General features: G+C 65.9%; 2 protein-coding genes across 6 annotated transcripts in view; one reads left to right on the top strand and one right to left on the bottom strand.

Annotated features, from left to right (window-relative positions):
* The window catches only part of SYT7 (synaptotagmin 7), a 31498-nt gene extending 11256 nt beyond the window's left edge, over positions 1–20242 (top strand). The window contains exons 2-13 of one of the 5 annotated variants that reach the window (XM_069804272.1): positions 2023–2126; positions 4414–4493; positions 6275–6406; positions 6999–7214; positions 10361–10729; positions 12628–12753; positions 15770–15905; positions 16425–16695; positions 17114–17283; positions 17794–17908; positions 17989–18188; positions 19509–20242. In XM_069804272.1, coding sequence (XP_069660373.1) covers positions 2023–2126; positions 4414–4493; positions 6275–6406; positions 6999–7214; positions 10361–10729; positions 12628–12753; positions 15770–15905; positions 16425–16695; positions 17114–17283; positions 17794–17908; positions 17989–18188; positions 19509–19613 — 2024 coding nt within the window. In that variant the 3' untranslated portion in view covers positions 19614–20242. The remainder of the gene's footprint in view (positions 1–2022; positions 2127–4413; positions 4494–6274; positions 6407–6998; positions 7215–10360; positions 10730–12627; positions 12754–15769; positions 15906–16424; positions 16696–17113; positions 17284–17793; positions 17909–17988; positions 18189–19508) is intronic. The other 4 variants (XM_069804273.1, XM_069804275.1, XM_069804274.1 and 1 more) reach the window with 4 other exon arrangements.
* A 5196-nt stretch (positions 20243–25438) lies between these two features.
* On the bottom strand, positions 25439–27296 carry LRRC10B (leucine rich repeat containing 10B). Its single transcript, XM_069804312.1, has one exon. It carries the CDS (start codon positions 27176–27178, stop codon positions 26294–26296), a length of 885 nt encoding a protein of 294 aa, XP_069660413.1. The 5' UTR covers positions 27179–27296; the 3' UTR covers positions 25439–26293.
* Between the last annotated feature and the right edge of the window lie 280 nt (positions 27297–27576).

The raw sequence follows: 27576 nt of genomic DNA, 5'->3' as shown, positions 1-27576 counted from the left end.
CTCCCCGCCGGCACGGCTGCTTTACATCCCCCCAGCAGCTTATCTAGCTCGGGTTTATAAATGTTTGAAATTAAGGGCTGGTCCCAAATTCCCTCCTAGGCAACAGTTGCTAAGCGAGTTTTATACACAGGCTCCTCGTGACCGAGGAGCGATGGAGGGGCCCCCCTCGCTGGGTTTGGATGGAGGGAACACGTGTGCCGGTTGGCTACGCCGCTGGCAGGGGGGCTGGCCGTGGCCCAGGAGCCGGGACCACCCCCAGCCCTGTCCCCCAAAACCCCTCGGGGTGACTTCACCACCCTCCTGCCCCCTCCATCCCACCCTGGCAGGGGGTCAGCACCAGCCGTGCGGCTGCTCGAGGGGCTTTTATAAAACTCCCCTTTATTGCCACCATCCCCTTTGCTTCTCTTTTTTATTCCGCCGGAGGCCACAGGGCTGCCGGTGCTGCGGCCGCTCCGGCATCCATCTGCACGCCGGGGTGGGAGCGGGGTGCTGGCGGCACCGGGGACCCCGCCACGTGCCGCAGAGATGCCTGAGCCCCCAGTCCGGCCACCCGGGCTGCTCTGACTCACCCCAGCCTCTGAGCCGCTGGCAAATTTCATTACAATAACAAGGTCTGCGGGCGAATTAATTATTAACGATTATTGTTTAATATTTATACTGCAGTAGAGCTACAGGCGGGCTGCTCCGGCCTCACCACTTCCCACCGCTGGCTGTGGTTCGAACGATGGTCTGTCCCGATCTCGGGGTACAGACAGAGCTGCCTGCGGGGTCCCCACAAGGATGCTGCAGTGGAGGGTCCTGCCAGAGGATGGGGCTGAGCGGGGCTGGGGGTCCCACTGGACCCCCCGCAAACCACTTTGGGTCCCTATTAATCCTCCCACGGTGCCAGGGCCATCACGCTTGCTGGCAGCATTGCCATGAGCGCGGTGGCTGTGCCGGGGCTGTCGGGTGCCGGGGACACCCTGTGCCGGGGCAGGGGCCGTGGGGGGAGGCAGGGCAGGTCCCTCGGGGGCTGGTGGGGAATTTTGCTGCCCACGGGGCTGGTCGGATGCAGGACAGGGGCAGGGTGGGTGGGGGATGCCTGCTTGGCCCCATAACCATCCCCAGCACCCTTGGGGGGTGATGCTGGAGCAGCAGAGGGGTCTACCCCCACTTTGGGGGTCCCCCAGGTTGTCCCCATGGCCAGGCTGGGGAGGAAGCCCTCCTCAGCACCTCCTGTCCCTTCCAAGCACCTTCACTGCCATTTGGGGTAAATCTGTGTGGATCTGGCTGACCCAAAGAGGGAAATCCTATGGTGGGGTGGCTGCGGGGCACCGACGGAAAGGTCACAGATCCAGCAAGGAAAATGGGGACAGCTTGTCTGGAGAGGATGGGAAGAGGGAAGGGGATGGGATGGGGAAGGAGAAGGGGAAGGGGAAGAAGAAGAGGTAGGGAAGAAGAAGGGAAAGGGAAAGAGAATGGAGAAGGTGAAAGGATGGGGAAGGGATGGGGATGGGGAAGAGATGGGCATTAGAAAGGCAAAGAGGAAGGGGAAAAGGAAAGGGGAAGGGATGGGCAAGGGGAAGAGTTGGCAATGAGGAGGGCAAAGGGGAAGGGGAAGCAACACAAAACAACAGCCGTGGTGCTGAGACGCTGTGGCAGGAGCTGCGGGTGGCACGTGGTGATGCTGTGACCTTTGCCGGACACGCCAGCGCTCCCAGGGTGCCGGCAGAGATTAAAGCCTTTGCTCTGCTCCAACCTGAGCTCCCGGGGAGCACTGGGGGCCCTGGGCATCCCACTGGGAGCCTGGAGACAGCAGAAGGGGCTGGTGGGGGACACACATACCACCGTGCCAGGGTGTTTCGTATGACGGGGTTGGAGCCTGTTAGCTGGACCACATTCCCCCTGTTTGCCATTCCCTGTTCTTGCCCAGCTCTCCCTGGGTGCTGTGTAGGGTGCTGTAGTCATGCCCACCCCAGGGACACCCCCAAGCCCCCTCCCTGTCCCCTCGCTGAGTGGCGGCTCTGCTCTGCTTCCCCGCAGGGGCTCCCTCCCGCGACGTCCTCCTCGTCTCAGCCATCATCACCGTCAGCCTTAGCGTCACCATCGTCCTCTGTGGGATTTGCCAGTGGTGCCAGCGCAAACTGGTAAGTGTCCCTGCGACGGCTGGGTGCCCGGGGTGGGGAGTGGGTACGGGGCATCCCTCCTCCCTTCCCGGGGTCCTGGGGTGTGCTGTGACGGGGGTCCCGGCCACCCTTTGCCCCTGGGTGACGGCTGGGGTGGGGGTCCCGCTGGGTGGGAGGCAATGCCCATCACCGGGGCAGCGGGGCAGCGGGGCTGCCGGCAGGCAGAGGCAGTTGCCGAGAGCGGTTTGCGGCGGGTGGCGGCTGCAGCTTTTATTTTGCTCTTTAGGAGACGTGATAATTAAATGTTTGGGCGAAACTGTTTGTGCAGCATAAAGGGAAGTTTCCAAATACATATATATATATTTGTGACAAGCAGTAACGATCTGGCCCCTGTCCTGCTGGGCTCGCTCCTGCCTGGAAGAGCCCCGCGGGAAGGCAGCCAGCCTGTCCCCGGCAGCACCGGGCACCGTAAACCGGCCCCACTGCCCGCTGTGCCCCCCACCCCAGCCCCCCAACACCCCCGGGGCACCCGGCTTCCCTCCCCGAGCCCCACTGCAGCAGGAGGGCCTTTGGCTTGGGACAATGCTCCATCCTGCCCTGCAGCCTTCCTCCTCCTCCTCTTCCCGGAGCAAGCCCGGCACCAGGATCCGGCCGCATGGTCGGCCACATTTCCTTCTCCATCAGATTCAAATCTGGGTCAAGTGCTGCGATGGCAGCAGCTCTTCCCGTGCAGGAGATGCCCACCCCGGCAATGCCGGCAGTTTCCCCCCGAGCCGTGGGAAGGCGGCGTTCCCTTGGGAAGGGGAGAGGAGGATCTGGTGGGGACGAGGCAGCGTGGAGGTGGTGGGACCCGCCGTGGCGTGCGGGGAGGGGAGGTGGGTGGGAAAGGGGCTTCCAAACCCGGCTGGTGCCACCCAGGGAAGGGCAGGCTGGAGAGGGAGGTGGCGGAGGGTTAAGCACCGGGGAGGAGAAGAGCGGATTGTGCTGAAGGACGAAGCTGGCAGAGGAACAAATAAGTATAAATTGGCTGGGAAGGCGTTCAGGCTGGGAATGGAAAAGCGCGTCCCGGCCGGCCCTCGACGGCGCACGGAGCTGGAACTGCTGCGTGGGAACCGCGGCCAAACTCGCCGAGCGCCTGCCGGGCTGGCCCCCGTCTGCGTCCGCGCGGCAGCCCTGGGTTGGCTAGTGCTGGGAGAGCATGGGCCAGCGGCCGCTGCTGCCGTGTCCCCACAAGCCCTCTGCCGTGGCCAGCTGGGGACAATGCTGAGCACAAGGGCTCAGGGCTGACTCCCTCCAGGGTGGCCCTTGGGGGTCCAAGGAGGTCGGGCATTCCTGTGCCTCCCGGCAGGATTAGCCCGTGGGCATCCAAGGAAGGAGGAGATCCAGCATCCCTGCAGCTCCCGGCAGGACGAGCCCACGGCTGTCCAAGGACACCTGTGCCGAGGGTGCAGGGAGTTCTTTGACGCAGTACTGCCGAGGAGCCGGCTCCGTGCGGAGGTGATGAGGCTGGGAAGAAGGAGAAGGGAGAAATACTCTCCGTTTCACGAGCAGGCTCCACACAGGGCTGGCTCCTGCAGGAGGGATGCTCGCAGGTCCAGGGCCACCGTGGTGGGACGGCTGGTCCACAACCCCAGCCTGCTCCAGCATCTGCTCCCATCCCAGCTCGGCCTCCCAGCACCTGCGCAAAGCAGCCTCCACTCCTAATCGTTTGCTAATTGGCATTAATTGCGCTCTTGTCCGCCCTGGATCGGAGCAGCACGCTGAACCCGCCGTTGGAAATCACAGTGAAGTGCCCTGATTACAAGTCCCAGTTAGGAGCGAGCGCCTGCTTCATTATCATATGGCAGCTCTTCCCTTTCGGTGGGGAAGGTGAACTCAATTAATTCAGGTTCAATTAATCCTAAAATTACCCGCTCCTCCCCCAGTGAGGCTGTGGAAGGGTACGCAGGCAGTGGCTGCTGCTCTGTCCTTGGGGCGACGCAGGGCACGAGCCCTCCCTCTGCCCTCCAGCCCCTTGGGGACGGTGCCCGGGAGCCAGGGTGGCCAGGCCAGCATCTCCCCGGTGCCTTTGTGGCTCGTAAGGGCCAAGGGATGAAGCTATCAGGAGTTTTGCTGCCCGGCTTGATGGGATGGAGCCTGGCGACCAGGAGGCTGTAAGGGAAAAGGGCAAAATCCAGGTCAAACCCTCCAGCTGATGGAGGTGCAGCCCCGGCGGCTCCCATCCCTGTCCTCTGCCGCGATGCTCTGTGGCTGCCAGTGCGGTGGGGGTGTCCCTGCTGCCCCCTGAACCCCCCTTTCCTCTCCGCAGGGTAAGCGTTACAAGACTTCCCTGGAGACCGTGGGAACTCCGGACTCCAGCCGAGGCCGCAGTGAAAAGAAAACCATCAAGTAGGTGCCAGGGTAGGGGGGAGAGGGGCAGGGGGCTGCGGCGCCGGGAACCTCTCTGCCCACGGGTCTGGCACAGCCGCAGCCCGCTCAGCACCCTGCCCTCTGCCACGGGCCATCCCCCAGTCGTGGGTGCCCTCCCCACCTGGGGACCAGTGCCAAATGGGTGCCGTCCCTGCCGGCAGCAGCAGGGAGAACCCTCCTTGGGGACAGAGGTGGCCGTCCTTCTGCTCCCACTGAGGAGGGGGCCGTGCCCAGCCCAGCCCTGGCAGAGCAAGTTCGGCAGCGGCTGCTTGCCCGGCTCTGTCCCAGGGGCTCCAAGGGCTGCCGGGGAGACCGAGCGATGGCTGGTTCCCACCGGCGTGCCAAAACATCGCCGATCCCTGCTCCTCCTGCAGCTGCCTGCAGGGTGGGATGGATGGGGCGGAGGTGTCCCCAGGTCCCCCAGCCCCAGTGGGAAAGGGGCTGTGGGAGACCGGGAGAGCTGGCGGGTCTCTCCAGCACCCTCTGGTACCTCTCCTGGCTCACCCACCGAGCTGCGGGCATGACCAGACGGAGCCACGGGGCCCTCAGCCAGGGTGTCCCCAGGGATGTCTTGGGTCTGGGCATGCAAAGCCTGAGCCCTGCCCCCCTGATGGAGCCCTCCCTGGCCCCGCTGCCTGCGTGGCTGGCACGGCTCTGCAGACCACTGGCATCGGGGATGCGACGGGGAAAGGAGAGAGGAACCGGGGCGTCTCACGGCGCTGGGTAGGGAGTGAGGTGGGGGGTTGGCTGCCGAAGGGGGGGGCTCTCCTGGGCACCCCAGTTCCAGCTCTGTCCTCCGCACTCCCTGGCACCCCCCCAGGGCTCTTGAGGGGAGCCAGGGCCGGACCACCAGGAGGGAAATAGCCCCTGCCTGGAGTAAGGCTATTGCAAACCTCCTCCCTTGGCTGGCCTGGCCTCCTGCCCAGGGTATTACTGGGGTGCAGGCGTCTGGGGCTACCTCGGGCATCCCTCCACCTGGGCACAGCCTGGCCAGCTGCTCCTGGCCACACCGGCGCTGGGACCGGAGCGGGAGGCACATCCCCTCCCGACGGTACAGCACACGCGGCTTTCCCTCCCCAGCTCCGGCAGGGTCCGTGCAGCCGGGCTCAACGCCAAGCCGCAGGTGGGCATCGACGAGGGGTTGTGAGCGGTGGGCACCGGAGGCTTTTCAAATCCCCCAGTGCCGGCAGGGAGCTGCTCCGCTCCACAACCCCTAGAACGCAGCTCGGGCTGGGCAACAGGGCGCTGCGGGCAGGTTGCCAGAGCCAGGAGGTTCAGGGTCCGTGCCGGCAGCGGGCTGGTTTGGCAGGAGGGGACCCGGAGGGGTCTCCGATACGCGGCAGCATCACGGTTAACCGAGCAGCGTGCGCTTCCAGGACCCGGCTGTTGAGGAGGCGAGGACGCACAGACACACGTGCCGAGGATGCACGGACACGCGTGCCGGGGATGCCGTGCCGGCACCGTGCTCGCTGGCACCTCTCTAACCCCACACCATCCTTCTCTCCTTCCCAGCTGGTGGAGCCGCCCGCTCCTGTCTCTCCGCAGCTCTGCCCTGCTCCGGCCATCCGTCCGTCTGTCCGTGTGTGTGTGTATGTGTGTGTGTCGGTGTCTGAGGGGTGGGCAGCCGCGCGCCCTGTCTCTCTCCGCAGGATCCCGGCGCTCCGGGGGCGGAGGGCTGCTTTTCCTCCCCTCTCGCAGGAATTCAGCTTCTCTCTCTTGTATTTCCCTTTTCTTTCTCCCCTGGTCTCCGGCCGCTGTAGCGATCTAGACAGAGACTTTTGGAATAACAATGACAACACAGTGCAGCAGAAATGGAGCTCCTACCCTCCCAAGGAGTTTATACTAAACATTTCACCTTACGCCCCGTACGGTGATCCGCGGCTTTCCCTCAAGTGAGTCTCTCCTTACCGGGTTTGCTCCATGTAGTGAGTATATGGGCAGCACCCACTCGCCTTCCTCCTCCTCCTCCTCCTCCTCCCGGGCTCCCCGCACGCCACCCCATGGGCAGCCCCATGGAGACGAGCAACCCCTCCTTCCCGCTCCCCACCGGGGGCGGCCGGGGCCGCGGCGGGTCCCCCCACCTCGCGGCGGCGCAGGACGGGGTTGTGCGTTGGGGGCACCCACTCGGCGCGGGGACGGGTCCCCACCGGGGCTGGGCTGCCGGCGAGCGGGACCCCCGCCCTGACCCTCGCCCTCCTCCCCCCTTTATTTTGGATGGTTTTGCCGAGGCCCCCCCGTGCACACCCCCCTTTCCCACCCCGGCCAGGTCCCCTTTTCTTTTGCAGTGCTGATGTCTCTCTCTCTCTCTCTGTCTGTCTGTCCGTCTCTTGTCCGTCTGTCCCCCTCTGGCTCTCTCCCCCCTCCCCTCGTACCCCCCAACCCCTCTCAAAACGGCTCCCCCTCCTTCCACGTCCGTCCGTCCGTCTGTCCGTCCGGCTCCCTTCGTGTCTGTCTTGGGGGGGTCCGGCCGCCGACCCGGCCCAGTGGCTCTCTGTTATCAGGGGCCAAGCTGACGGCATCGGCCGCCGCGGGGTTGGCGGGGGAGCGCGATGGCCGCCCCGGGGAGAAGCAGCGGCTCGGCGAGGACGGCATGAGGAGCAGCGTCTCTGCCCACAGCGAGCCCGGCACGGGGAAGGCGGCGCGAGGCCGCTGGCACACGGTGCAGAGCCACTTGGCCGCAGGGAAGCTCAGCCTGTCCAAGTGAGTGAGCACGCACGGGCCGGCACGGCACCCCGGCACGGACCCCTGCCACCGCCGGCGTGCCCGGGCACCCGCTCCCCTTTGCGGGCCGCGCTCGGACGGGGGCCACCGAGAGATTCCCCCAGCCCACCGCGCCGAGGGAGGCGAGGAGCTGCCCAGGCCCCCCCGGCGGTGTTTTGGCAGCGTTTCGGCTCGGGGGGAGCGGAGGAGGGGGCTGCGGGGCTCAAGCCCCAGCCGGGCAGGAGGAGCACCTTCGGGTGCTGTCCCCGGCACATTTCCAGCACCGTGGCTTTGCCCGATGCCGGTGGGAAGCAGCTCGGCATCGCCGGTGAGGGTCCCCGGGGCAGGGAACACCATCTTAGTGATGGCCCGATGGCAGGAGCTGCTCTCCCACGTCCCCATCGCTGGGATGCAGCCATTAGGGATGGTGCGTGGCATCGCCAGCCTCTTCCCTCCACGGTGCTGACCCACGGCACAGCCATGAGACCCGGCGCTGACACCTCGCTTGCGGTTCCACCACCCGATGCCGGGGGAGAGTTGGGGAAAGTCGGGGGTTTATCAGATTTAGGGGAAAACCAGAGCTTTGGCACATTCTGCAGGGCTCGTGGCCCAGGCAGGCTGGGCGGGGGTCTTGGTGAGTCCCTTTGCTGCTGGCAGTGACCGTAGCTCTGCCGGGGGAGATGGCGGTGATTTATCTGGTGGTGGGCTCCGTCCTGTGTTTCTGGTCTCTGCTCCGGTTCCCTGCGCCGGGACGCAGCAGCCTCTGATTGCGTGGCAGCCCAAGTGCTGTGCTGCCGGCAGAGCAGCCGGCAGGTCCCGGCGGCGGCCCCGGTACCCGCAGAGAGGTCGGTGGTGATGGCAAAGGTGCTTCCCCAGGGCTGGCATGCCTCGTCCCAGCTGCTTCTTCCAGCCTTGTCGGTGGGGGGAAAACCTTTCCAAAAGCAAAAGGCCAGTCCTGCCGCCTTGGACAAATCCCAGATGCCTCCTGGAGCCACAAAGATTGGTGTCCCCAGTGTTCAGAGCCACGGCCGCCCATTTGGCGTGATGTTGGTGTGCTCCGTCTCGGCTGCGGGGAGGCAAGAGGGAGAGGCGAGGAAGAGGGGTAGCTGTGCAGCCTTCAGCCATGCTCCGTCTCGGCGGAGAAGCGAAACCCGCTGTGAGCCCGGGCTCCTCCGGCGGGATGTGCGAAGGCCGGCTAAGAAAAGGCATCGCGCAGCTGCCGTGCCGAGAGCCGTGGACGCGTGCCCGTGCGCCGCTCGGCACCTCCGCTCCCGCTGACTCACAGCCGGGCTGTGCCGGCAACCGTGCCGCATCGGCTGGGGCAGCGCCGGTGCGGCGATGGGCTCTGCTGTCCCGGCTGGTAGCTCCAAAGCCCCGAGGGGCTGGGAAGCCGGACAGACGGATGACGGATGGACGGCCGCCACAGAGCGCTGGGCTGGCGCAGGCGGCGAGGGCAGAGTTAAGGGGATGTGGAAGGTGCCGTGAAGCATCCTGCCTTTCGGCATCTCTTTTGCGCAGAGCCTTCGGGTTTGGGGGTGTTCATGGGGGACCACGCTGGGGGTCCGGCTGCTGTACCCCTCCCCTGGTACTGGGGGGGGGACACAGGCGCGGGCAGGGTGTGCGGGCAGGGTGTGCGGGCAGGGCGTGCTGCCGCCTGGCACGGTGCTGGCAGGAGCTCGCGCCTCCAGCTGGCGCCGGGCCGAGAGGAGCCAGATTTAGTTTCCTGTGACTGAGAGGTTGTAAATTGAACTAATTTAGGATTTGATAGGAAAACGAAAGGAGGTCGGCGGCAGGCGCGGGGGGGGTGGCGCAGCGCCCGGGCAGTGCCCCGTGTGCCTCCGGCACTGGCCCGGCCGTGGGGCCAGATCCGTCTCAGCTCTCTGCTCCTCTCAACTTCCCTCCCTCTTCTCTCTCTTTCTCTCACCTTTCACTCTTTCTTCACCTCTTTTTTTTCTTTTTTTTTTTTTTTTAAAGCTATTTATCCTTCCCCCCTCCCTCTCTGTCCCCCCGCTGCTGGCAATGCACGACGGCACAGCTTCGCCACACGGTTTCAGCCGGCACCCCGGCCGGCCTCAGGCAGCGCCGGGACCGGGGTAAGGTCATCGGCCGCTGCTGAAGGCAATTCCCGGTGCCAGGCGGGGCGGTGGTCCCAGGGGGGTCCCTGCCCTCATGCATCGAGGACCCCTGAGGGTTTTCGCCTGGCTGGCTTGACCCCCTGGTCTCGCAGCCACCAGCTTTGCAGGCTGCCATGGGCATCGGCGCCATGACCGGGGCTCCTGCCCGGCTGCATGGGCCATGCCACGCATGTGCTGCCGCCCCGGCGCGGGGCCGGCTGCATGGCCAGCGACGGGCATCACTGCTTCCCCCGCCGGCCCCTTGCCTGCTCTTCCCTCTCCGCTGGCCAGACGAAGCCCGTCTGCCCAGGGCTGGGCTTCTCCACGCTCCCAGTCCCGCCGGGGCCATGTCCCCATCGCCTCCCATCCCACGATGGGGGCGGGGGGCTGGGAGCACGGCCGGACTCCCACCCCAGTGGGGTCCCTCTCCGCTGGCAGCCTGCCTTGGCCCTGGGGACACCCGGCTCGCTGGCACACCACGGCCACGGTGGGCTCGGCCCCTCCGTCGCCGTGGGAGCCCCCAGCCGGCGTGGTCCCACGAGGCGAGGGATGCTGAGACCCGGCGGTGCTGGCGGCTGGGTGCTGGGCTGGGAGGGACGGGGACGGGGCGGGCTGGCCGGCAGCACGTGAGCGGGCGCCGCGGGATTCGCCTTCACGCAGCAGCCTAATTAGCTCGCAGACGAGGTCGGCCGGCGTGCTGGGAAGGCGCCGGCTGCACGGCAGCCGCGGGAGCGGGAGGGCACCCAGCCAGCCGGGTGCCACCGTGCCGCGGCCGAGCCCCCCCGGCAGCCCGGGAGGGGACCCGGGAAGCAGGACGGGCGAGATGGCGGCAGCACGAGAGCCCCGCGCTGCCGGCGAGGCCGAGCCGCGGGCGAGAGGCAGAGGAACCGGTCGCTGCATCCGCTGGCCCCTGCCGGAGCGCTCCCTGCGCTGGGGCATCTTCTCTCTAACTCTCTTCTTTTCCTTCCTCCAATTTTGCCCCTTCACCTTCTTCTCCTTTCTCTCCTCTCCTCTGCCCTTCCTCTCCCTAAGTTTCGAGGACTCCACCTTGTCCACAGCCACTACCCTTGAGTATATCCCCACCTCAGCAGGCGACCCCAAATGCCAGAGGCCCCGCACGCTCATGCGCCAGCAAAGTCTGCAGCAGCCCCTCAGCCAGCACCAACGCGCCAACCACAGCCAGCCCACCACCAGCCAGAGCCTGGGCCACCTCCAGGCCCACAGCGGCTCCTCCGCCGGCGCCGGCAACCCCCGGGGCTCCCGCGGCGGCCAGGCGCGCCAGGGCATCGCTGCCGGCTCCAAGCATCGGACGGCTGGCGGCCGGAGCCGCTCCAATCCCGGCAGCTGGGACCACATGGTGGGGCAAATCCGCAACCGCGGCTTGGACATGAAGTCCTTCCTGTAAGTGTGCGCTCTCCGTCGCTCTCTCCATCGCTCTCTCCATCGCTCTCTCCTCTGCTTTCTCCTCTGCTTTCTCCTTTGCTCTCTCCTTTGCTCTCTCCATGGCTCGCTCCTTTGCTCTCTCCATGGCTCTCTCCTCTGCTCTCTACTTTACTTAGCCCAGCGCGGCTGCTCAGCTGGCACCACCTTGGGGAAATGCTGCCCATGACCATTGGGAAAAGCCGGGTCCCCTCTGGCCCCATCCTGGGGGACAGGGGCAGCTCACCCAACCCCGGGGGCTCAGGGAAGGGTCTCGCGTGCTCCCCTCAACTTGTTTTTCCCCGTGGCTTTGCTGCGGATCACCCGCCGCATCACCGGCCGGTGTGGGTGCTCAGATCCCCTTTGGAGTTCAGGGATGTTCCAGCCCGTGGGACAGCCACCGCTGTGGTCCCCAGAGAGTGACATTGCCCCGGGGAGGTGGGGGGGGACAGCCATGCCAGCGGTGGCCCCCATGCAGGGGTGACTGTCTGTTCTGCCCCGATATCGCAGCCTGCCAGGCTGCCTTCGCCCAGGCTGGGAGCCGCAGAGGCAGCCTGCTCGGAGCTGCCGGAGCCGTGTGATCTTTAATCTGGCTTAACCCTATCTCCCGTATCAGCGCTGGCTTTCAAACCTCAAAAAGCCGAGGACTAATCTGAGTCCTGTGCTGCCACCGTATCTCGGCACATGACATATTGTCACTCCTCTACGGAGCCAGTCCCCCCCTGCCTGCTCCTCCATCCTCCTCGGGGTCATCCCGCTCCCTCCTGGCCTCTGTTTGCCCCCCAGCACCCAGGGAGAGGGGATGCTCGGGTCCTGGCTGTGCTTCCCACAGGCTGGTAGTGCTCGGGGTTGGGAGGGGGACAGGCCTGATCCTGCCCTTGTGTGAGTCAGCGCAGCACCTTCTGCATCAGAGTTAGGGGGGAAAGTCCATGAGAGACACAAGTTTGGCTGCCCACCCCGCTCCTGCCTGCGCAGGCAGCCCTGGAGAGAGGGTTGAGCCTTCCTCCAGGCAGGCAGGGGCACCGCGGGGTCCCCTCCCAGCGCCGGCACCGGCCGTGACCCCCCCCTCCTCACCACCAGCTGGTCGGTGCCCCTCTCGGCTCTGCCTGCCCAGCACCGTGCCATCTCTGCCTTATCTCACCGAGAGGTTGCTCGCCGGCTCCATTTGCCGGCTTCCCGATGTTGAGATGTGGCTCGTTAGCCATCCCGAGGGTCACGTTCCTCCCTGTTTACCCAGCATCGGCGCTGGTTCCAGCCTTAATTGGCGAGGGAGGGGAGCAGCCGCAGAGCCAGGACGTGCCGAGCCGGTGCACCGTTTGCCCGCGGAGGAGCCGCTGCCATTTACCACCGCCGCTTTCCAAAGCCATTAACTTTGCTTTTGCTCTTTACTCTGTTTACCCTCCCGCCCGCCTCCCCGGCACCGTGGCATAAATGCGGTTACGGGCCCCCGGGAAGGCTGCGCCGGCAGCGCCGGAAAGGGGGCAAAGAGCCTCGGCCGTGGCACCGCCATCTCCTCCTCCAGGGAAGGATGCTGGGACCTCACTCCCTTCTCACCGTCCCTCGTCCCCAGCCCCTCCGGCCACCTTCTCCCCCCTCGGCAGGACCTCGGCATCCTCCCTGTCCGGACCCGCGGGGGAGAGGGGTGGCGGTGGTACCCACGCGTGCCGGGCTCGCCGGAGCTGACGCCTTTCTCCCCACAGCCCTCTGCGCCCATCCCGGACATCGTCTCCCGCGCAGGGGTCGGCGGGCAGAGCCGGGGTCCCCCCCTCGCTGTCGGGGGGACCGCGGGGTGCCGCCGCTCCTGCCGGTTCCCTGCCTGATGCTGTGTTCTCCTTTCTCTCTTTCTCTCTTTCCCGCCGCCTGCGGGGCCGCCTGGGCAGGGAAGGCCGGATGGTGGTGTTATCCCTGGTTTTGGGACTCTCAGAGCAAGATGACTTTGCCAATATCCCCGACCTGCAACCCGCTGGGACGCAGCCGAACCAGCCGAACGCTCAGGGGGACAAGAGGTATGAGCGAGGACGAGGGCAGTCCCGCAGGAGGAGGAGACGAGGGCCTCACCCAGGGTGGAGGAGGAGGAGGAGGAGGAGGAGGAGGAGGCTGGCCTCGTGGAGCGCGAAGGTTGGAGCGGCACAGGGTGGCCCAGCGGGCACGGTGACATCTGCGGCTCTCCCCTGCCGGCACCCGCGGTTCTGCCTCCGGAGCGGCGGCACCGAGAGGACCCCCATCCCTTCCTCCTCCCTCCCTGCCCTCTCCCTCCTGCCATCCCCCGGCCACCAGCCCCCCCTGCCCTGGCTGCATGCTGGGGGGGGGCACACGCTCGGGAGCGGGGCGCAGGGCAAGGGAGAACCCCTGTGCCGGGAGGAGAACGGGGTGCAGGGCAGGACAAGGTTGGGGGGGGGGGGAACGGGACACCCCGGTGATGCCGCATCGGCAGCTGAGCCTCGTCCCGTCCCAACGCGTGTCTCGCGCACCACGCTGCCGCGACCTCCAGCCCGGCGGGGACGTTTGCAGCCCGGCAGCTCCCCCGGGGACGCGGGGACATCCCTGCGGTGGCATGTCCTCAGCCCTTGCTCGAACCCCAAGGCTGACCGGGGAGGGGCAGAGCAAACGCCACAAGCTGGCGGAGGGGGGGACATACGCATTACCCCCTCCCCTCCCTTTCTCTTCCAAGCACGCTGCGCGGCAGCGCGGCACAGCCCCTCGCCTCCGGCTGCTCCCTGCCTTCCCGGGGTGCCGAAGGCTCAGCACCGCATCTGGCACCGGCACCAGAGCCCAGCCAGCACTCAGCCGCGGCCGTCGGCGAGGGCTGGCAGGAGCAGAGGGGCCCCACGCTGCCGGGAGAGGGGTGTTAATCCCCTCCGGAGCAGGGAGGAGGTGTGAAGCCGGCGGGCGCTGCCTCCCTGCATGCTCGGCGTGTTAATGAACTGGCACCGTTCTCGCCCACCGGCTATTTTTACCCTGCTCGGCTTGGTTTCGCTCCATCTTTTAGCACTTCCCTCCCCAGCGTCGCGCTGCGCAGCCGGTCCCCGCCGGGAGCACCGGTCGCCGTGCCGTACCGTGCCGGCTGTCCCGTGCCGGGTGATGGGACGGGGGACGCTAGGTGCCGGCCACGGGGGGTGGGTGGCTGTGCCGCAGCAAGACCCCGCTCCCCGCTTCCCGCCAGCTCGCTGGTCCGAAAGACCCATCCCGGCGCACGCATGGCCTCCCCGCCTCCATCTCCCTCCCGCTCCCCGTTCCCTCGGGCCCCACGGGACGCGGTGGGTTTGGCCGGTGGAAGGGATGAGCTCCAGCACCCTCCGCTCTCGCCTGCCCACCCGGCGCTGCCGGCCGCCCGCTCTTCTGCCTCAAAACGTCTCCTCCGTCCCCGTTTCTCAGCTTCTTCCTTCCAGCCCGTCCCCGGTGGCTCCAGCCCAGCACCTCGGCGTGTCTCCTGTCCTGGCGACTAACCGCTCTCCGTCCGTCCATCCATCCCGCTCCTCTCTCCCCTTTCCCTCCCGGCAGGCCGGCGGTGGATGATGCTCCTCCTCCTCTCTCTTGCTCTTTCCCGCTCTCTCTCTCTCGCTGTCCGCGACCTCCGCCGGTGCGTCCCACCGCCCCGGCATCCACGGCTCCCCTGGTGCCTCCTCGCCCAGCGGGCCCCACCACCGGCTCCTCCGCCTTCATTTTTGCTCTGTTTTTAACCTGACTTTGCCTCCCCAGCTTCCTCAGGCTCTCCGGTCCTCCCTGGGTGCCGTCCCGCCGGGGCGGGCGAGCCGCGTATGTGTGGGTGTGCGAGAGGGCGGCCGCCCCGTGCCGCTGCGTGTGCCTCCGTCCCCATCGTCCCCAGGTCCCCCCGCAGCGTCTCCATCGGCGTGTGTCTGCGTGTGCTTGGTGTGTCGGTGGGTGTCTCGTGGCATGCGTTGTGGCTTTGCCCGCTGAGCCCGCCGTGACGCCGGGGGCCGTGCCGGCGGCGTGCTGCCCGCTGTGATGTGTCTGTGTCTCTGTGTGTGTGTGTCCCGGCAGCGCTGCGCCAGTCGGTCCGTCTGTCGGTTTATCACCGTGTTTCGGCTCAGGCAGGAGCCGCGGCGGGTGGGAGCGTGGGGCGCATCGTGGGGTGCCTGTCTGTGTGCGCATCCCCTCCCTCTTGGGTCCGTCTGCACTGCAGGAGCCACCCAGGGCTGCCCCATCCCTGCCGCCATGTGTCTGTGTCCCCTCTTGTCCCCCTGCATCGTGGCAGCGCAGCCTCGGTCCGTGCCCGCCCGCCTCCATCGCTGCGCTGTCTGTGTGCCCGCCGCAGCTCCCGGCTGCCCACCCTCTCGCCGGGTCTCTCCCTCCCCGGCACCATGCCCACCGGGAGCCGCCGGCACGGCCCCTCCGGACCCAGCTTCTCCAGCCAGGGTGTGCGGGGACAGCCGGGGCAGCGGTTTCGGCTGCGGGGCACCGGGAGTGGGGGGGTCTCGATGGCAGAAGGAAAGGGTGGCAGTTAGCACCGGGCACCGAGCCCACGCCGCAGCACAAAGCACCCATGGGTCAGCTAAGCACCCGGCCCTGTGCCGGGGTGGAAAGGGGCTGCGCGTGGGTGAGGCGCAGCCAAAGCCGTAGGTGCTGGTGGGAACCGGGTAGCCGCGGGGCCGGGTGTCTGTCCCCGGAATCGCCGTGGGCTCTGCGGCCGCCGGGGTTGGGACGTGGCCGGGGGGACGTGGGACCTGCTGCCGTGCTCTGAGGTGCCATGGCGCGGGTCCCAGGGCACCGGCTGGCACCCGGCCTTACCTGGTGGCGGCGTAGGCAGAACCAGTTGCCCGCACCGGCCGGGGTCCCTCTGTGCGGGGAGGCTGGTGGGCTGCAGCGGGTGGCACGCAGACGCCGGCAGGACAGCCCCGGGCATCCCCGCAGCCCGGTTCTGCCTGCGTCCCAGCCGGCAGCCTCCGTCGGCACAGCCCAGGCGCAGCATCCGCTGGGAGAGGGTGCCCGGGGAGCCCCTCGCTGTCTCACCCTTGGCTCTCGGCCCCTCTCCTCTAAAAGGCACTGCCTCTCTTTCCCCAGGTTGCCGGCCGGTGGCAAGGCGGTGAACACGGCGCCAGTGCCCGGGCAGCCACCGCACGATGAGTCCGACCGCAAGACGGAGCCGCGCTCCTCCGTCTCCGACCTGGTCAACTCCCTGACCAGTGAGATGCTCATGGTGGGTGGATGGGGTGCACTGGGGATGAGCTCCCTGGGGATGGCATCCCACCCTGGGCACTGCCCCGGCGTCTCCTCCTGCCCGTCCCCCGGCTCTTCCCCACGCCTGCCCTGTGCCACAAGCACTCCGGCACATCGCAGCCAGCTCTGCCAAGTCCCCGTCACAGCCGGGCGCCGCAGCTGGCACAGCTCCGGCTCAGCCGAGGCGATGCGGCCATCCCCCCAGGGCCGGCGTGAGGGAGCGGTGCCGGAGATGTGAGGGACGGGCTGTCAGGAGGAATTTGGCTAATTGGCGCTTCTCGTCCCCGGGATGCATGGCGCGGAGCCAGGAGTCGTCTGAGGCGATGGCGGGGAGCTGGGGAGAGGCTGATGCCCTCTGACAGCTCGCGGGGCTGGCAGTCGGGTGGTGGCGTGAACAGAGTTCGGGTGCTGAAACGGGGGGGGGATGGGGGTGTGCAGACCCCGCTCGTGGTCCCCCACTGGCTCCCCAGTGCCGCGCTCACCACCCTTCTCCCCCCAGCTCTCCCCAGGCTCCGAGGACGACGAGGGCCACGATGGCATCAGCCGGGAGAACCTGGGTCGCATCCAGTTCAGCGTCGGCTACAACTTCCAGGAGTCCACTCTGACCGTCAAGATCATGAAGGCGCAGGAGCTGCCGGCCAAGGACTTCAGTGGCACCAGCGACCCCTTTGTCAAGATCTACCTGCTCCCCGACAAGAAGCACAAGTTGGAGACCAAGGTGAAGCGGAAGAACCTCAACCCGCACTGGAATGAGACCTTCCTCTTCGAAGGTAGGGACTGGGATGGGCTGGAGTGGACTGGGCTGGGAGCGGAGCGGTCGTGGGACCCTCTATCCTCCCTCCTGGGCTGGACCAGCTCAGCTTGAGCTGCCAGCGTGGTGGCCATCGGTGATGAGACGGGTTGGCCAAGCCGTCAAGGCCAGGTTGGAGGTTGTTTGCTCCACATCCCATGAAGGGGACACGGGGGGAGGCTCCTTCCCACCCCAGCAGGCACCCATGGGTGGGTGCACACATGGGAATTAATCTGCCACCAGCCACTCATGCCACGGTCTGCTCCCCATCCACTGCCTTGCTACCGACATCTCCCCATCAGCGCGGGCAGGGCAGGGCAGCGCCGGCACCGGCGCCGGCACCAGGCGCTGCTCGGCATGGCCGTGACGGTTCCTCATCCCCTCCGTCTCTGGCACAGGGTTCCCCTACGAGAAAGTGGTGCAGCGGGTGCTGTACCTCCAGGTCCTGGACTATGACCGCTTCAGCCGCAACGACCCCATCGGGGAGGTGTCCATCCCTCTCAACAAGGTGGACCTCACCCAGATGCAGACCTTCTGGAAGGACCTGAAGCCGTGCAGTGATGGCAGCGTAAGGCCCCGCTCCCCCTCCCACCCCCTGGGGACAGTCCTCGGGGGCAGGCTACCCCCTGTCCCTGTGGCGTCCCGATGGGACCACCACCCTCTTGCTACCCCAACGGGGATATTTTCTGCTTTGCGAGAAGGTTTGACACCCGATGGAGAGGTTTCTCTTCCCGAATCTTTATATTAAGGCACTAAGTAGCCCAAAGCCAGTGTCTCATTTTGGGTCAAAACAAGCCATTGCGGGTAGACCTAGAATGAAAGTTTTCTTTTTTTTCTTGCCTCCAGCAAGACCAGAAAATGTCCCACTGGGGGTGGCCCTGTTTCCTCCCGCCCTGATTTTCCATGCAGCCCCAAAGTCCACCCTTGGGACAGCTCTGGGGGGATCCCAGCCCAGCACCCCGCTCCCGTGGTGGGACATGGGGGCTTTGGGTGTCCCGTCAGGGCTTGGGCTGGGTGCCACAGCAAGGGGCGGGTGTTTTTTGGGGTGCCCACCTAACGACCTCCCTGGGTCCCGCAGGGAAGCCGTGGGGAGCTGCTGCTGTCGCTGTGCTACAACCCCTCCGCCAACTCCATCGTGGTGAACATCATCAAAGCGCGTAACCTCAAAGCCATGGACATCGGGGGCACGTCAGGTACGAGCTCTGGCTCCTGCCATGCTGGGCATCGCTGCCCGATGCCCAGCCAGGGCTGAGAGCAACTCCTCTCCCCCCAGACCCCTATGTGAAGGTGTGGCTGATGTACAAGGACAAGCGGGTGGAGAAGAAGAAGACAGTGGTCATGAAGCGGTGCCTGAACCCCGTCTTCAACGAGTCCTTCGCCTTCGACATCCCTACGGAGCGGCTGCGCGAGACGACCATCGTCATCACCGTCATGGACAAGGACAGGCTGAGCCGCAACGACGTCATCGGCAAGGTGGGTCCCGCGGCTGGGGGGGACCCCAGCAACGTGTCCTGCCAAGGGGTGGCAGCCGGGGGACAGCCAGGTCCCTGCCTGATGGCTACTGGTGCCATCTCAAGCTGGAGGGGAAGGTTGAGCGTGGCGGGGACCCTTCGTGCTGGCTTTCCCCAGCCATCTCCGACCCCGCACAAGCCGGGAGACGATGCAGTGGCCCCAATCCAGTGTGGCGATGCCCTGCGCCTTCCACCACGCCATGCTGCGGCACAGCCTGCACCGGGGTGAGCTTCAACCTGCCAAAAGTCTATTTATAGCAAGGCAAAAATCGAAGTCCCTGATGGCTCCCCTGTGCCGCGGCAGCAGGTAGAGCCGGAGCTCCCCCACCGCGCCGCGGCAGCACCATCCCCGGCTGTGGGAGAGCAGGAACTCAACCGGGGGTCCCTGGGGTCCGTGTCTGCCACTGGACAGACCACAGCCCCTGTCCCCGCACTGGGATTACCCACCGCCTCCCAATGACAGGAACGGAGGAATTCATCCCTTCTCGATTTGATATATTTTAAAACCATCCAGCTCTCCGCTCGTTAGGGTAATGATGAAAAACGAGCGCAGTAATCTCTGTTATTACTGCTCACCGCAGAGAATCGATGATCCCCAAACGCAGCGCTGTGATCAAGCAAACACATAGATTGGGATAAACCTGGGAGGGGGCGGCCGCAGCGGCTCGGCACTGTGGGCTGCCGGAGAGGGGCAGAGATGCCGGCATCCCCGGCGTGGGCACAGCCCAGAGGGGACATCACCAGTGGCATGGGCACGGTTGCGCCCAAAGCCCAATGCCAGCCAGCGGGCCGGATGGACAGACGGACAGACAGTGCCCATGATGTCTCCACTTTGCATTAAAGCTGCCGGGAACGTTGCGGCACGAGAGCAAAGCGGAGCTGCCGGCGGCGGAGCCGGAGGAGACGAGCGTGCCCTTCACGCCCTGGCCGCCCTGCCGTGGCCAGCAGCCTGCTAATCACTTTTGATTGCATAATTAGCAGCGAGCCCCGCTCCGGCGCTGCGATCCACTTAGCTGGAGCAGCGGCACGGGCTCCCGGAGCTGTCAGCTGCGAGGAGGGTTGGCACGGGCGGTTTTCCGCGTCGCCGTATGGAAAATCAATGGATAAAAATAGCCCAGCACTGCGCGGAGCCCGGGGCTGGTGCCCACGGCTGGCGGCACGTGCCCGGGGGGAGCAGGGAGGGAGGAGGTCGGGGGGGCGAAGGCGGCAGGACTGGGCAGTGGGATGGGGCTGGAGGGGCCGGGAGCGGAGCCGTGGGTCCAAGGGCTGCCTGTTCCTGCAGATCTACCTGTCCTGGAAGAGCGGCCCCGGGGAGGTGAAGCACTGGAAGGACATGATCGCCCGTCCCCGGCAGGCGGTGGCACAGTGGCACCAGCTGAAAGCCTGAGCACCCCAGGACTGAGGGGCCGGGGGTCCCCCTTCCCAGCCCCCGTCACCCCTCCGCGGGGCTCCCGGCGAGGAGCCGAGGGATCGGCGGGACAGCGGTCCGGCTCGCGGGGACCCTGCGGTAGGAGGGGGACGGAGCCCCCCGGCCCCCCTGCTTTCGCCTCTCCCTGGCGCTGGGGCGAGGGGGGCACGCAGCCGCCCAGGACCCCCGGCCCAGAAGGGTGCCAGAAGCAATGTCCCCCCCCCCATCCCCATCCCCACCACTGGGCAGGACTTCTGCGAGTGCTTCCAGCCCCGGTCCCTGGGAGCCCCCCTGCCCCTCCCCGGCCTCCCCCCCCGCCATTTCAGGGGGCCAGGCTGCAGGTGCAAGAGGGACCCCCACCTCCCCTCCCCTTTCAGCTCAATAAAACCTCTCCGAGCCGTCAGCGCCGACCGAGCGGGGCCGCAGAGCCCCCCCCATGCCCTGCCTCATCCCCGCCGCCCTCCCCGAGCCCCCCGGCTGTGCTGGGCTGGCACGGGGCGGGGGGCACCCAGGAGGGGAGGGCAGCCCCCTTCCCCGGGCCAAGGCGCGGGCTCCTGGGATCGGAAGCCATGACACAGTTCGTTAGCCAAAGCAGGCTCATTTGTGCACTGCCTTCAGCCGGGTTTGATGCTTTACTACCGTCTTGGGGCTCGGTGGGAGCGGGAGGTTGATAACCCCGTCTTGGGGGTCACATCCCGTGTGGGGACCCCCCCATCCTGCCCCCAACCCAGCTCTTCCCCCCCGTTACCCCCACCTTGGGCACGTCCCCACAGGGACCAGGCAGTAGCCCCCACCGGGTGGGATGCTGAGCCCCAGAGCATCCCCTTCCAGCCGGGCTGACCCAGGCACCGGGGCTGGTCCGGGACCCCCGTGAGCCCTGTGCCCAGCACTGGGTCCCTGGGGGTTAAGGGATGGAGCAAGTGCCATTGTCCCCAGCCTGGGCAGGTGGCATTCCCGGGGCCAGCCAAGCCTGGCAGGAGCGGTGCCAGCAGCATCCCCACCATGCCCGTATCTCCCTGTCGGCTCTCCCCCGGGATGCACCGTGTCGGACCCCTGCCCGCTCCCCAGGGGACAGACCCACCTGGGAGCCCCACGGGGCGCAGGGGCTTGGGGCAGCTCCGTGGGTGGGGGGGGGTGTGTGACAGATGGGGTCACCCAGCGGCGTCGTGTCCTTTGGGTCCTCCCCACCTCCCTGCGCTGGCGGGGTTGGTGGTGGCTCGCCGCAATGGACGAGGGTCCTGGCAAGACCACAGCAGCGCTGGGTGCGATGTGAGACGTCCCTGCCCATCCCAAGTGACACCGGTGCCTCTCGGCGTCCCTCTTTTCCACCGGGACTGGCCCAAAGCGAGGACACGGTGGCCAGCATGTGTCCGTGTCCTCCTGGGGGGGCTTCCAGGGTGCCCCACCAGTCCCCATGCTGGGTAAGCGGAGCCCCTCCAGGCTGGCCGGGGTGGGGGCATCGTCAGCCCCCGACCTCGTGGGCTCCCTCTGAACGGAGAGGGGCATCGGCCGAGCCCTCCCGGAGGAGGGGAGAAGTGGGGGCTGCCGCCTCCGCAGCCATCTCAGGTAGGGCACGGCCACCCGCGGGCGCAGGGACACCCAAAGGTGTGCCAGAGCCACCCTGCCTGGCCAAGGGTCCCCCATCCTCAGTCTTCCTGACCTCCCCCCGCCATGGCACCCACCACCCTTCACCCCTCCTGCACCCATGGGGAGGACACCGACACCCCAATGCAGGGTGTCACCGAGCCAACCCCCCCACCCTGGGTGCCACCGAGGCCACGGGCTGTTCCCTGGGGGGGGGGCTGTGTACAACCGGGAGCCTGGTTTTGGTGAGTGAGAGCGTTTCGCCCCGTCACCGTCATCGTCCCCGTGCCACAGCGTGTCCCAGCGCGTGTACAGGCACCCGGTGCACCCCGCAGCAGGCACGGCTCCGTGGGCATTAATGCCACCCCGCCGGGCTGCACAGGGTTACGGGGTGCTGGGGTGGGCACCCACTGAGCCCCCAAGGTGCTCCATGGGGTTTCTCCGCTAGTACGGGGGGGGAGCCTGCACCAGACCCCCCCCTCAAAGGTCCTCGGGGTGCCTGGCTGCTTGTTCCTTCTCCTGCCGAGGGGGACATCCCTGTGACCCCAGGGGCCATGGGGGGGGACAAGCCACTTGGGGACACAGTGGCAGCGGGACCGTCCCGTGGCTGCAGCCGGGAAGGGTTCGCCAGCCCCCACAGTCCCTCTTTAGACAATTTTGGACAATCTGGAGAGAAGTCATAATACTGCTACTACAGTAATAATAATGCTTTTAGGGACATTTGTATTTTTATCATATTCTCTCTTTTTTTAACATAAAAGAAGAGATTTACATGCCTGGGGAAGGGGCTGGAGCCGAGGGGTGGCAGGACCAGGGCACCCCAAGGTCGGGCACCGCGGCGGGCTGTGCCGGGGCCCCCGAGCCCCGGGGGCTCCCCGTGGGCAGGGGCAGCCCAAGTGCTGGCGGGGCTGTGCCAAGCTGGGTGCCCACCCATCGCCCCTCGGGCACCCCGCTCCTCCGGGAAGGATTTCTTGTCTGCGGTTGGCTCCCCGGGGCTTGTGTGTTCATTTTTAACTCTAGAGCTCTTAGCCGTTATCTTGTTCAGGTATCTCTCTTCTTCATGTGATGGTAACATCCAACTGGTGTGTAAAATACAGAAAAACAGAAAAAAAAAAAAAGACAAAAAAAAAAAAAGACCAAAAAAAAAATCAAGACAAAAGCCCAGACCGGCTGACGAGCGGCTGGAGCAAAGGGATGCCCGGCTGGCGATGCCACCCCGCTGCTGGTGGCTTTGCTGCGTGGGGGTGGCTGTGGCTGGCTGCCCCCTTTTCTAATAATGGCAGCAGAGGCTGGGGCTGGCGCCGCTGGGGAGGCTGGGGGGCGAGGGCCGGGGTGCGCGGGTCAGGGCGCCTTCTTTGCAGAATCCTATTTTTGGGGAGCGGGGCCCCTCGTTTTCTGGAGGCAGCCCCTGTTCTCGGTAATAAAGGACAGTCAGTAACTGCCAGCGTGCCTCGTCTCTGGGGTCGGGGGGATGTGGGGGACGGCTCCTGCGCTCCCCCGGCAGCTGTGCCCACGGCGAGCGCTGGTCCGAGTGGGGACAGGGGTCACAGTGTCACCTGCCTCTGGCTGAGCATCCCCCCCCCAGCATCGAGCATCCCTCCCCAGCACTGAGCATCCCTCCCCAGCATCGAGCATACTGCACCAAGCACCCCCCCAGCACTGAGCATCCCTCCCCAGCACCGATCACCCCCCCACCGCATGCACAAGGAGAGGGGAGGATTGGACAGGCCATGCTCGAGGACCCCCTGGAGAAGGGGGCACATGCCGGGGGGGGGTGACAAAACACTCTGAAGAGTCCCTGCAAAGGGAGGGAACAAGGAAAGCCACCTGGCCAACCTGCAAGGGCTGCAGGGTTGGGCCTGCTAACGAGGGCAGTTAACGAGGGCAATTAATGAGGGTTCATTAAGAGCAGCCCTAGCAAGAAGCTGTTCCTCAAGGTGAGGTGCTTTCAAGCAGTGGTTCTGCTGGGAGGTGATTCCCAGGAGCGTTGCGGGACCCTGCCCGGATTTGGGGTCCTGATGGGGGCTTTGGGGGTCCCCCCAGCCTGCACTGAGCTGGGTGACGCAGCCAGTGGGTCCCAGTGGGCAGCAACTGGGCCAGAACGGTAAGTGGTCATCCCAGCTGGGCAGGGGTGTGCTGGTGGGAGGTTTGGGCTGGGTCCCTGGGGGGGTGATGTGCTGGGTAGGGACTGGAATATGGCTCTGGGGTGGGGGACCATGTCCTGGGCAGATGTCTGTTGGTGACGCAGGGGACACGTGGCTGCCTGGGAATCTGGGGTGCTGGCTGGCACTGCAAAGGCTCAAGTGGCTGTGTTAAATAATTCACTGAAGGCTGGTCTTGAATAAATAAAAGAAACTCTAAACGAGGGGATGGCAGGAGAGCTGAGTCCTCCAGATCCAGGATAGCATCCCTCCAGATCCGCCTTTCGGGCACTGGGACGCAGTGTTAGAGGTGGCTGGTTGCAGCAGGGATAAGGCTGTCCCCTGGCCGGCTCCTGCATCCCGGTGGAGGGTAGGTTGCTGGTGCTTGAACCCATTCACACTCTGGTTTATGCCTAACTGAGCCAAACCTGGAGATTTTGGCAGCAACAAGCTACCAACGGCATCAGTGCCACCGAGCCTGGCTGCTGTCTGGGCTGTGTTACACCAGAGCTGGGTTTCTTTTATCATGCTATGTCTTTGAACGCAGCAAAAAGAAAATACGCTTGGCTCCGTGCAGTGATCCCGGTGCTCCTGTTGCACAGAGCTGGTCCGAGGCACAGCGATCCCTGAGCCCCTTCCTTTGTGTTTGCAGCCAGCAGGAGCAGATGGAAATAGCAGCGTGATCCCAGCTGCGGCGAGGCCACAAACCGTCGTACGCGGGGATGGGAGAGTAGGCAGGGATATATATAGAGACAGACGTATGGATGATGCATTGCGCACACACCTCGCCGGGTGCTGGGGCTCGACGATGCCAGCGTCCCCGAAATACTTGTGCATAGCAGAAACCTGTGAGGTTTCACTGACTGTGGCAGCTCCTGGCCCTCATGTCACCACGGCAATTGCCACCGGTGCCATGCCTGGATCCCGACCCAGCTCCTTCCCCAGCAGGAGTGTGAAACCCAGGGCTGTAAAAGGCTGCGGTGGTGGGAAAAGGCTGCAGGGAGTCGGGGACCCCCCTGCCTGGGTGTCAGAGCTTCTGGATCTGGAACCCTGCTGTGGGGACAGGCTGATGGTACCCAGGGCCACCTGTACCCCTCACCCTGCTGAGCACAGACTAGCTGGCAGGGGTCTGCATGGAGCTGGCAGCAGCAGATGGGTTGTGCCAGGCAGAAAAGGACATCTTGCTTGGAGCGGGGGCTTGTAGTCCTGTGGGTCTCTGCCAGGGCCAGCACCCTGTTGGGGCAATGGATAATTACCTGCTGATTAGCAGCAGTGTCTCCCCAGGCAAAGCAGCAGCACCCTAGATCGATGGCAGGACCCCTGGGGGCTGGGAGCCACACATTGCTCTGCCCAGCACCCCAGGGTGCCCCATGCCAGGATGCTCTGCCGGCTACAAGCCACAATGGTGAAGCCTTCCATGGGTGGCAGGAGGGACTGACAGCCTGGACCTGTCCCCCCGCAACCAGACCTGAACACAAGGGGGAAGAGCAAGCCAAGCTCCTGCCAAGCCCCAAATCCACTGTCCATAAGTGGGAATAGAAATGGGGCCTCGTTACTGCTGGAAAGGCAGGGGCTTCATCAGCCTCCACTGCCGGAGGGACTGGCACAGACAGGCCCTGCGTATCCTGCAGATGAGGATGCTCCACCACATCTAAAATAGCCACAGTTCCTGCTGTGGAGCAGGGAGGGGGGGGGGAAGCTGGGTAGCATCCACCCCGCCAGCATGGGAGAGGATGTGGCAGGAGTGCTGGCTGCCTCCCAGCCACCAAACCCCTCGCAATTAAAAGCGGATGCGTGGTCTAAAACCTCTAGCAAGCCCCAGCCCTCGGAGAGAGCATTTGGTGCTGGTGCGGCCGAGCTCCCCTGCCGCACCAGGATGGCTTGGTGGTGAGCGGGAGCATGGCTTGGAGACAGGCAGAGGAAAAAAGGACTCCCTCGAATGTCACAAATAAGAGGAGCTGATGATCTTGCACCAAGACGTGTTGCTGCATTTTGAGTGGCTCCCAAACACACCCTTCCCTGCCGCAGCCCCCCGGAGAACAGACCCCGTCACTCTTCTCTCACACTGGGTTTTCTTGGGTTTGTGCTTTTTATTGCTTGAGTTTGGTACAGATGGTGCTCAGGAAGGAGAAGAGGAAGAAGGCAGCAGCCTGGGCTTTAGTGCCTGTTTCGGGGCAGACAGAGCCAGAGCTGGGGCTCCTCTCCTAGTACAGAGGCAAAACCCTTTCCAGGCTTGACAGGCAGTGCTTGTGCCCAGGCAGTTTCCATCAGCTTTTTCTCAAATCTGATGCCCGGAGGAGCCCGGAGGAGACCTCTCTCTCCCCTAGCCCAATTCCAGCAGCAGGACAGGGATCTCAGGGGTGAGAAGGGGTCTGTCTGTACCTTTGCTCTCAAACCTTGCTGCTCTTCAGGGTGATGGGGTTCATGTGGAATGGATGCAAACAGCATTGCTTTTTCCTGTCCTGCCCCACGGAGCCAGGAGCAAAGGACACACGTGGAGGTGGCAGGGCAGCTGCAATGTGTGGTAGGAAGGTCCCCATGCTTGTGGGCAGGCATCATGGGGACGCCTGGCTGTCAGCAGCACTGTGCTGCCCACCAGGGCCTGTCCAGCAGGCGAGTGGGGTCTGTGGGGTCACCCGTCATGGCAGAGGGCCGTTTCCCCCATCCAAGGCACCCTGCGGTTACATGGGATGCTCTAAGGTGGGCTGTGGATCCTGACGGTGACCCACAAGCCCTGCAGATCCAGGAGGCAGCTCTTTGCCTTCCAGACTGGCAGATGCTGGTACTCGGACTGTCTGTTTTCCTTTGCATGGAGGCTGTGAGCTTCCTTCTTCCTCAGTCCTAGCTGGGAGATGGTGGTCTTCAGGAGCCCAGTGGAGGCTCCCCATCCCCCTGCGGTGCATCCCTGTGGGTGTCTGGCTGCAGCGTGGCAGCTCACGTTTCCCCAGGGGAGCCCCGCAGGGCTGCAAAGCTGCCTTCCCCATCCTCCAGCAGCGGGGAGCCATCCCCGGGGGCTGCCGGTGCGGCCTCGGTGCCTTCTTCTTCCTCTTCTTCCTCCTGGTGCTGGAGGCTCTGCAGGCGTTCCTGCCGCGCCTCCATGAACTCCTGCGCCCCGTCGCCCACCAGCTGAACGGCATCCCCCACGGAAGGCGGCTGCCGGACGGGGTTGTGGTCGTAGGAGAGGAGGCGCAGGGAGGAGAGGCAGGCCAGGTCGGGAAAGCGGGTGATGCGATTGCGGTCCAGGTCGAGGACACGGAGGTGGACCATGCGCAGCAGGACGGCGGGGAACTCCTCGAACCGATTCCCGTAGAGCCAGAGTCCCCTCAAACCCGCCATGCGAGGCAACCCGGCGGGCAGGCGGGCCAGGCGGTTGTCTCCCAACTGCAGGCTGCGGAGGTCGGGCAGGCGCAGGAGGGCTCGGGGGAAGCGGGCGAGGAAATTGCCCTCCAGCCAGAGGCAGCGCAGGCTCTGCAGGCGGGCGAAGGCGGGTGGCAGCCCCTGCAGCCCGTTGCGGCCGAGGTAGAGGTAGGCCAAGCGGGGCAGGCGGCACAAGGCCTCGGGCACCTCCAGCAACTCGTTGCCGTCCAGAGCCAAGGTGCGCAGGTGCCGCAGGGCTGCCAGCTCGGCCGGCACTTCCCGCAACCCTGTCCCGCTCAGGTAAAGCTTCCGTAACCCCCGTTGGGCCCAAAGGGCCGCCGGGATCCGTCCTCCCCGCACCTCCAGGCGTTGCTCGATGCCCTCCGGCCCTTCGGCCGCCGCCGACGTCGCTCCGCGCCCCGCCGAGCCGCCGCTCCCCATCCCCGCCGCCGCCGTTGGCATGGCAACCCGCCGCAGCCAATGGGAGGGCGGGGGGCGGGGCCCGACGGGAGGGTCCTCCCGTCGGGGCACCTGGGTCGAGGCCCCGCCCAACCGCGTGGCCCCGCCCCCAGCCGGGCTCGGCCCCCCCCCGCGCTACCCCACCCTTGCCACGCCCGTGCCCCCTGCCCTGACGCTTTTCTTGCCCTGTACTGTCCCACCCCCCGCCACGGGCAGCACCTCCTCGCCCCCCTCTTCCACCCCCTCGCCCTGCCCCTGCCCGGCCAGACCCTCCGCAGCCTGGGGGCAGCGTTTCCCAGGGTGGGGGTCCCTCTGTGATCTGGGACGCCCCCCCCAAAGGGAGGTGTTACAGGCCCCCCCCTCCCACCCCGGCGCACTTTCGAACCCCACGAAGCCTGGTT

Source organism: Haliaeetus albicilla, chromosome 16 (assembly GCF_947461875.1).
Source record: "Haliaeetus albicilla chromosome 16, bHalAlb1.1, whole genome shotgun sequence".
Classification (NCBI taxonomy): Eukaryota; Metazoa; Chordata; class Aves; order Accipitriformes; family Accipitridae; genus Haliaeetus; species Haliaeetus albicilla.
The sequence above is the reverse complement of the archived record's forward strand: the minus strand, read 5'-3'. Positions and strand labels throughout refer to the sequence as shown.

Excerpts from the sequence above, each read along its gene's own strand:
- LRRC10B (XM_069804312.1), bottom strand. The coding sequence starts at position 27,178 with ATGCCAACGGCGGCGGCGGGGATGGGGAGCGGCGGCTCGGCGGGGCGC.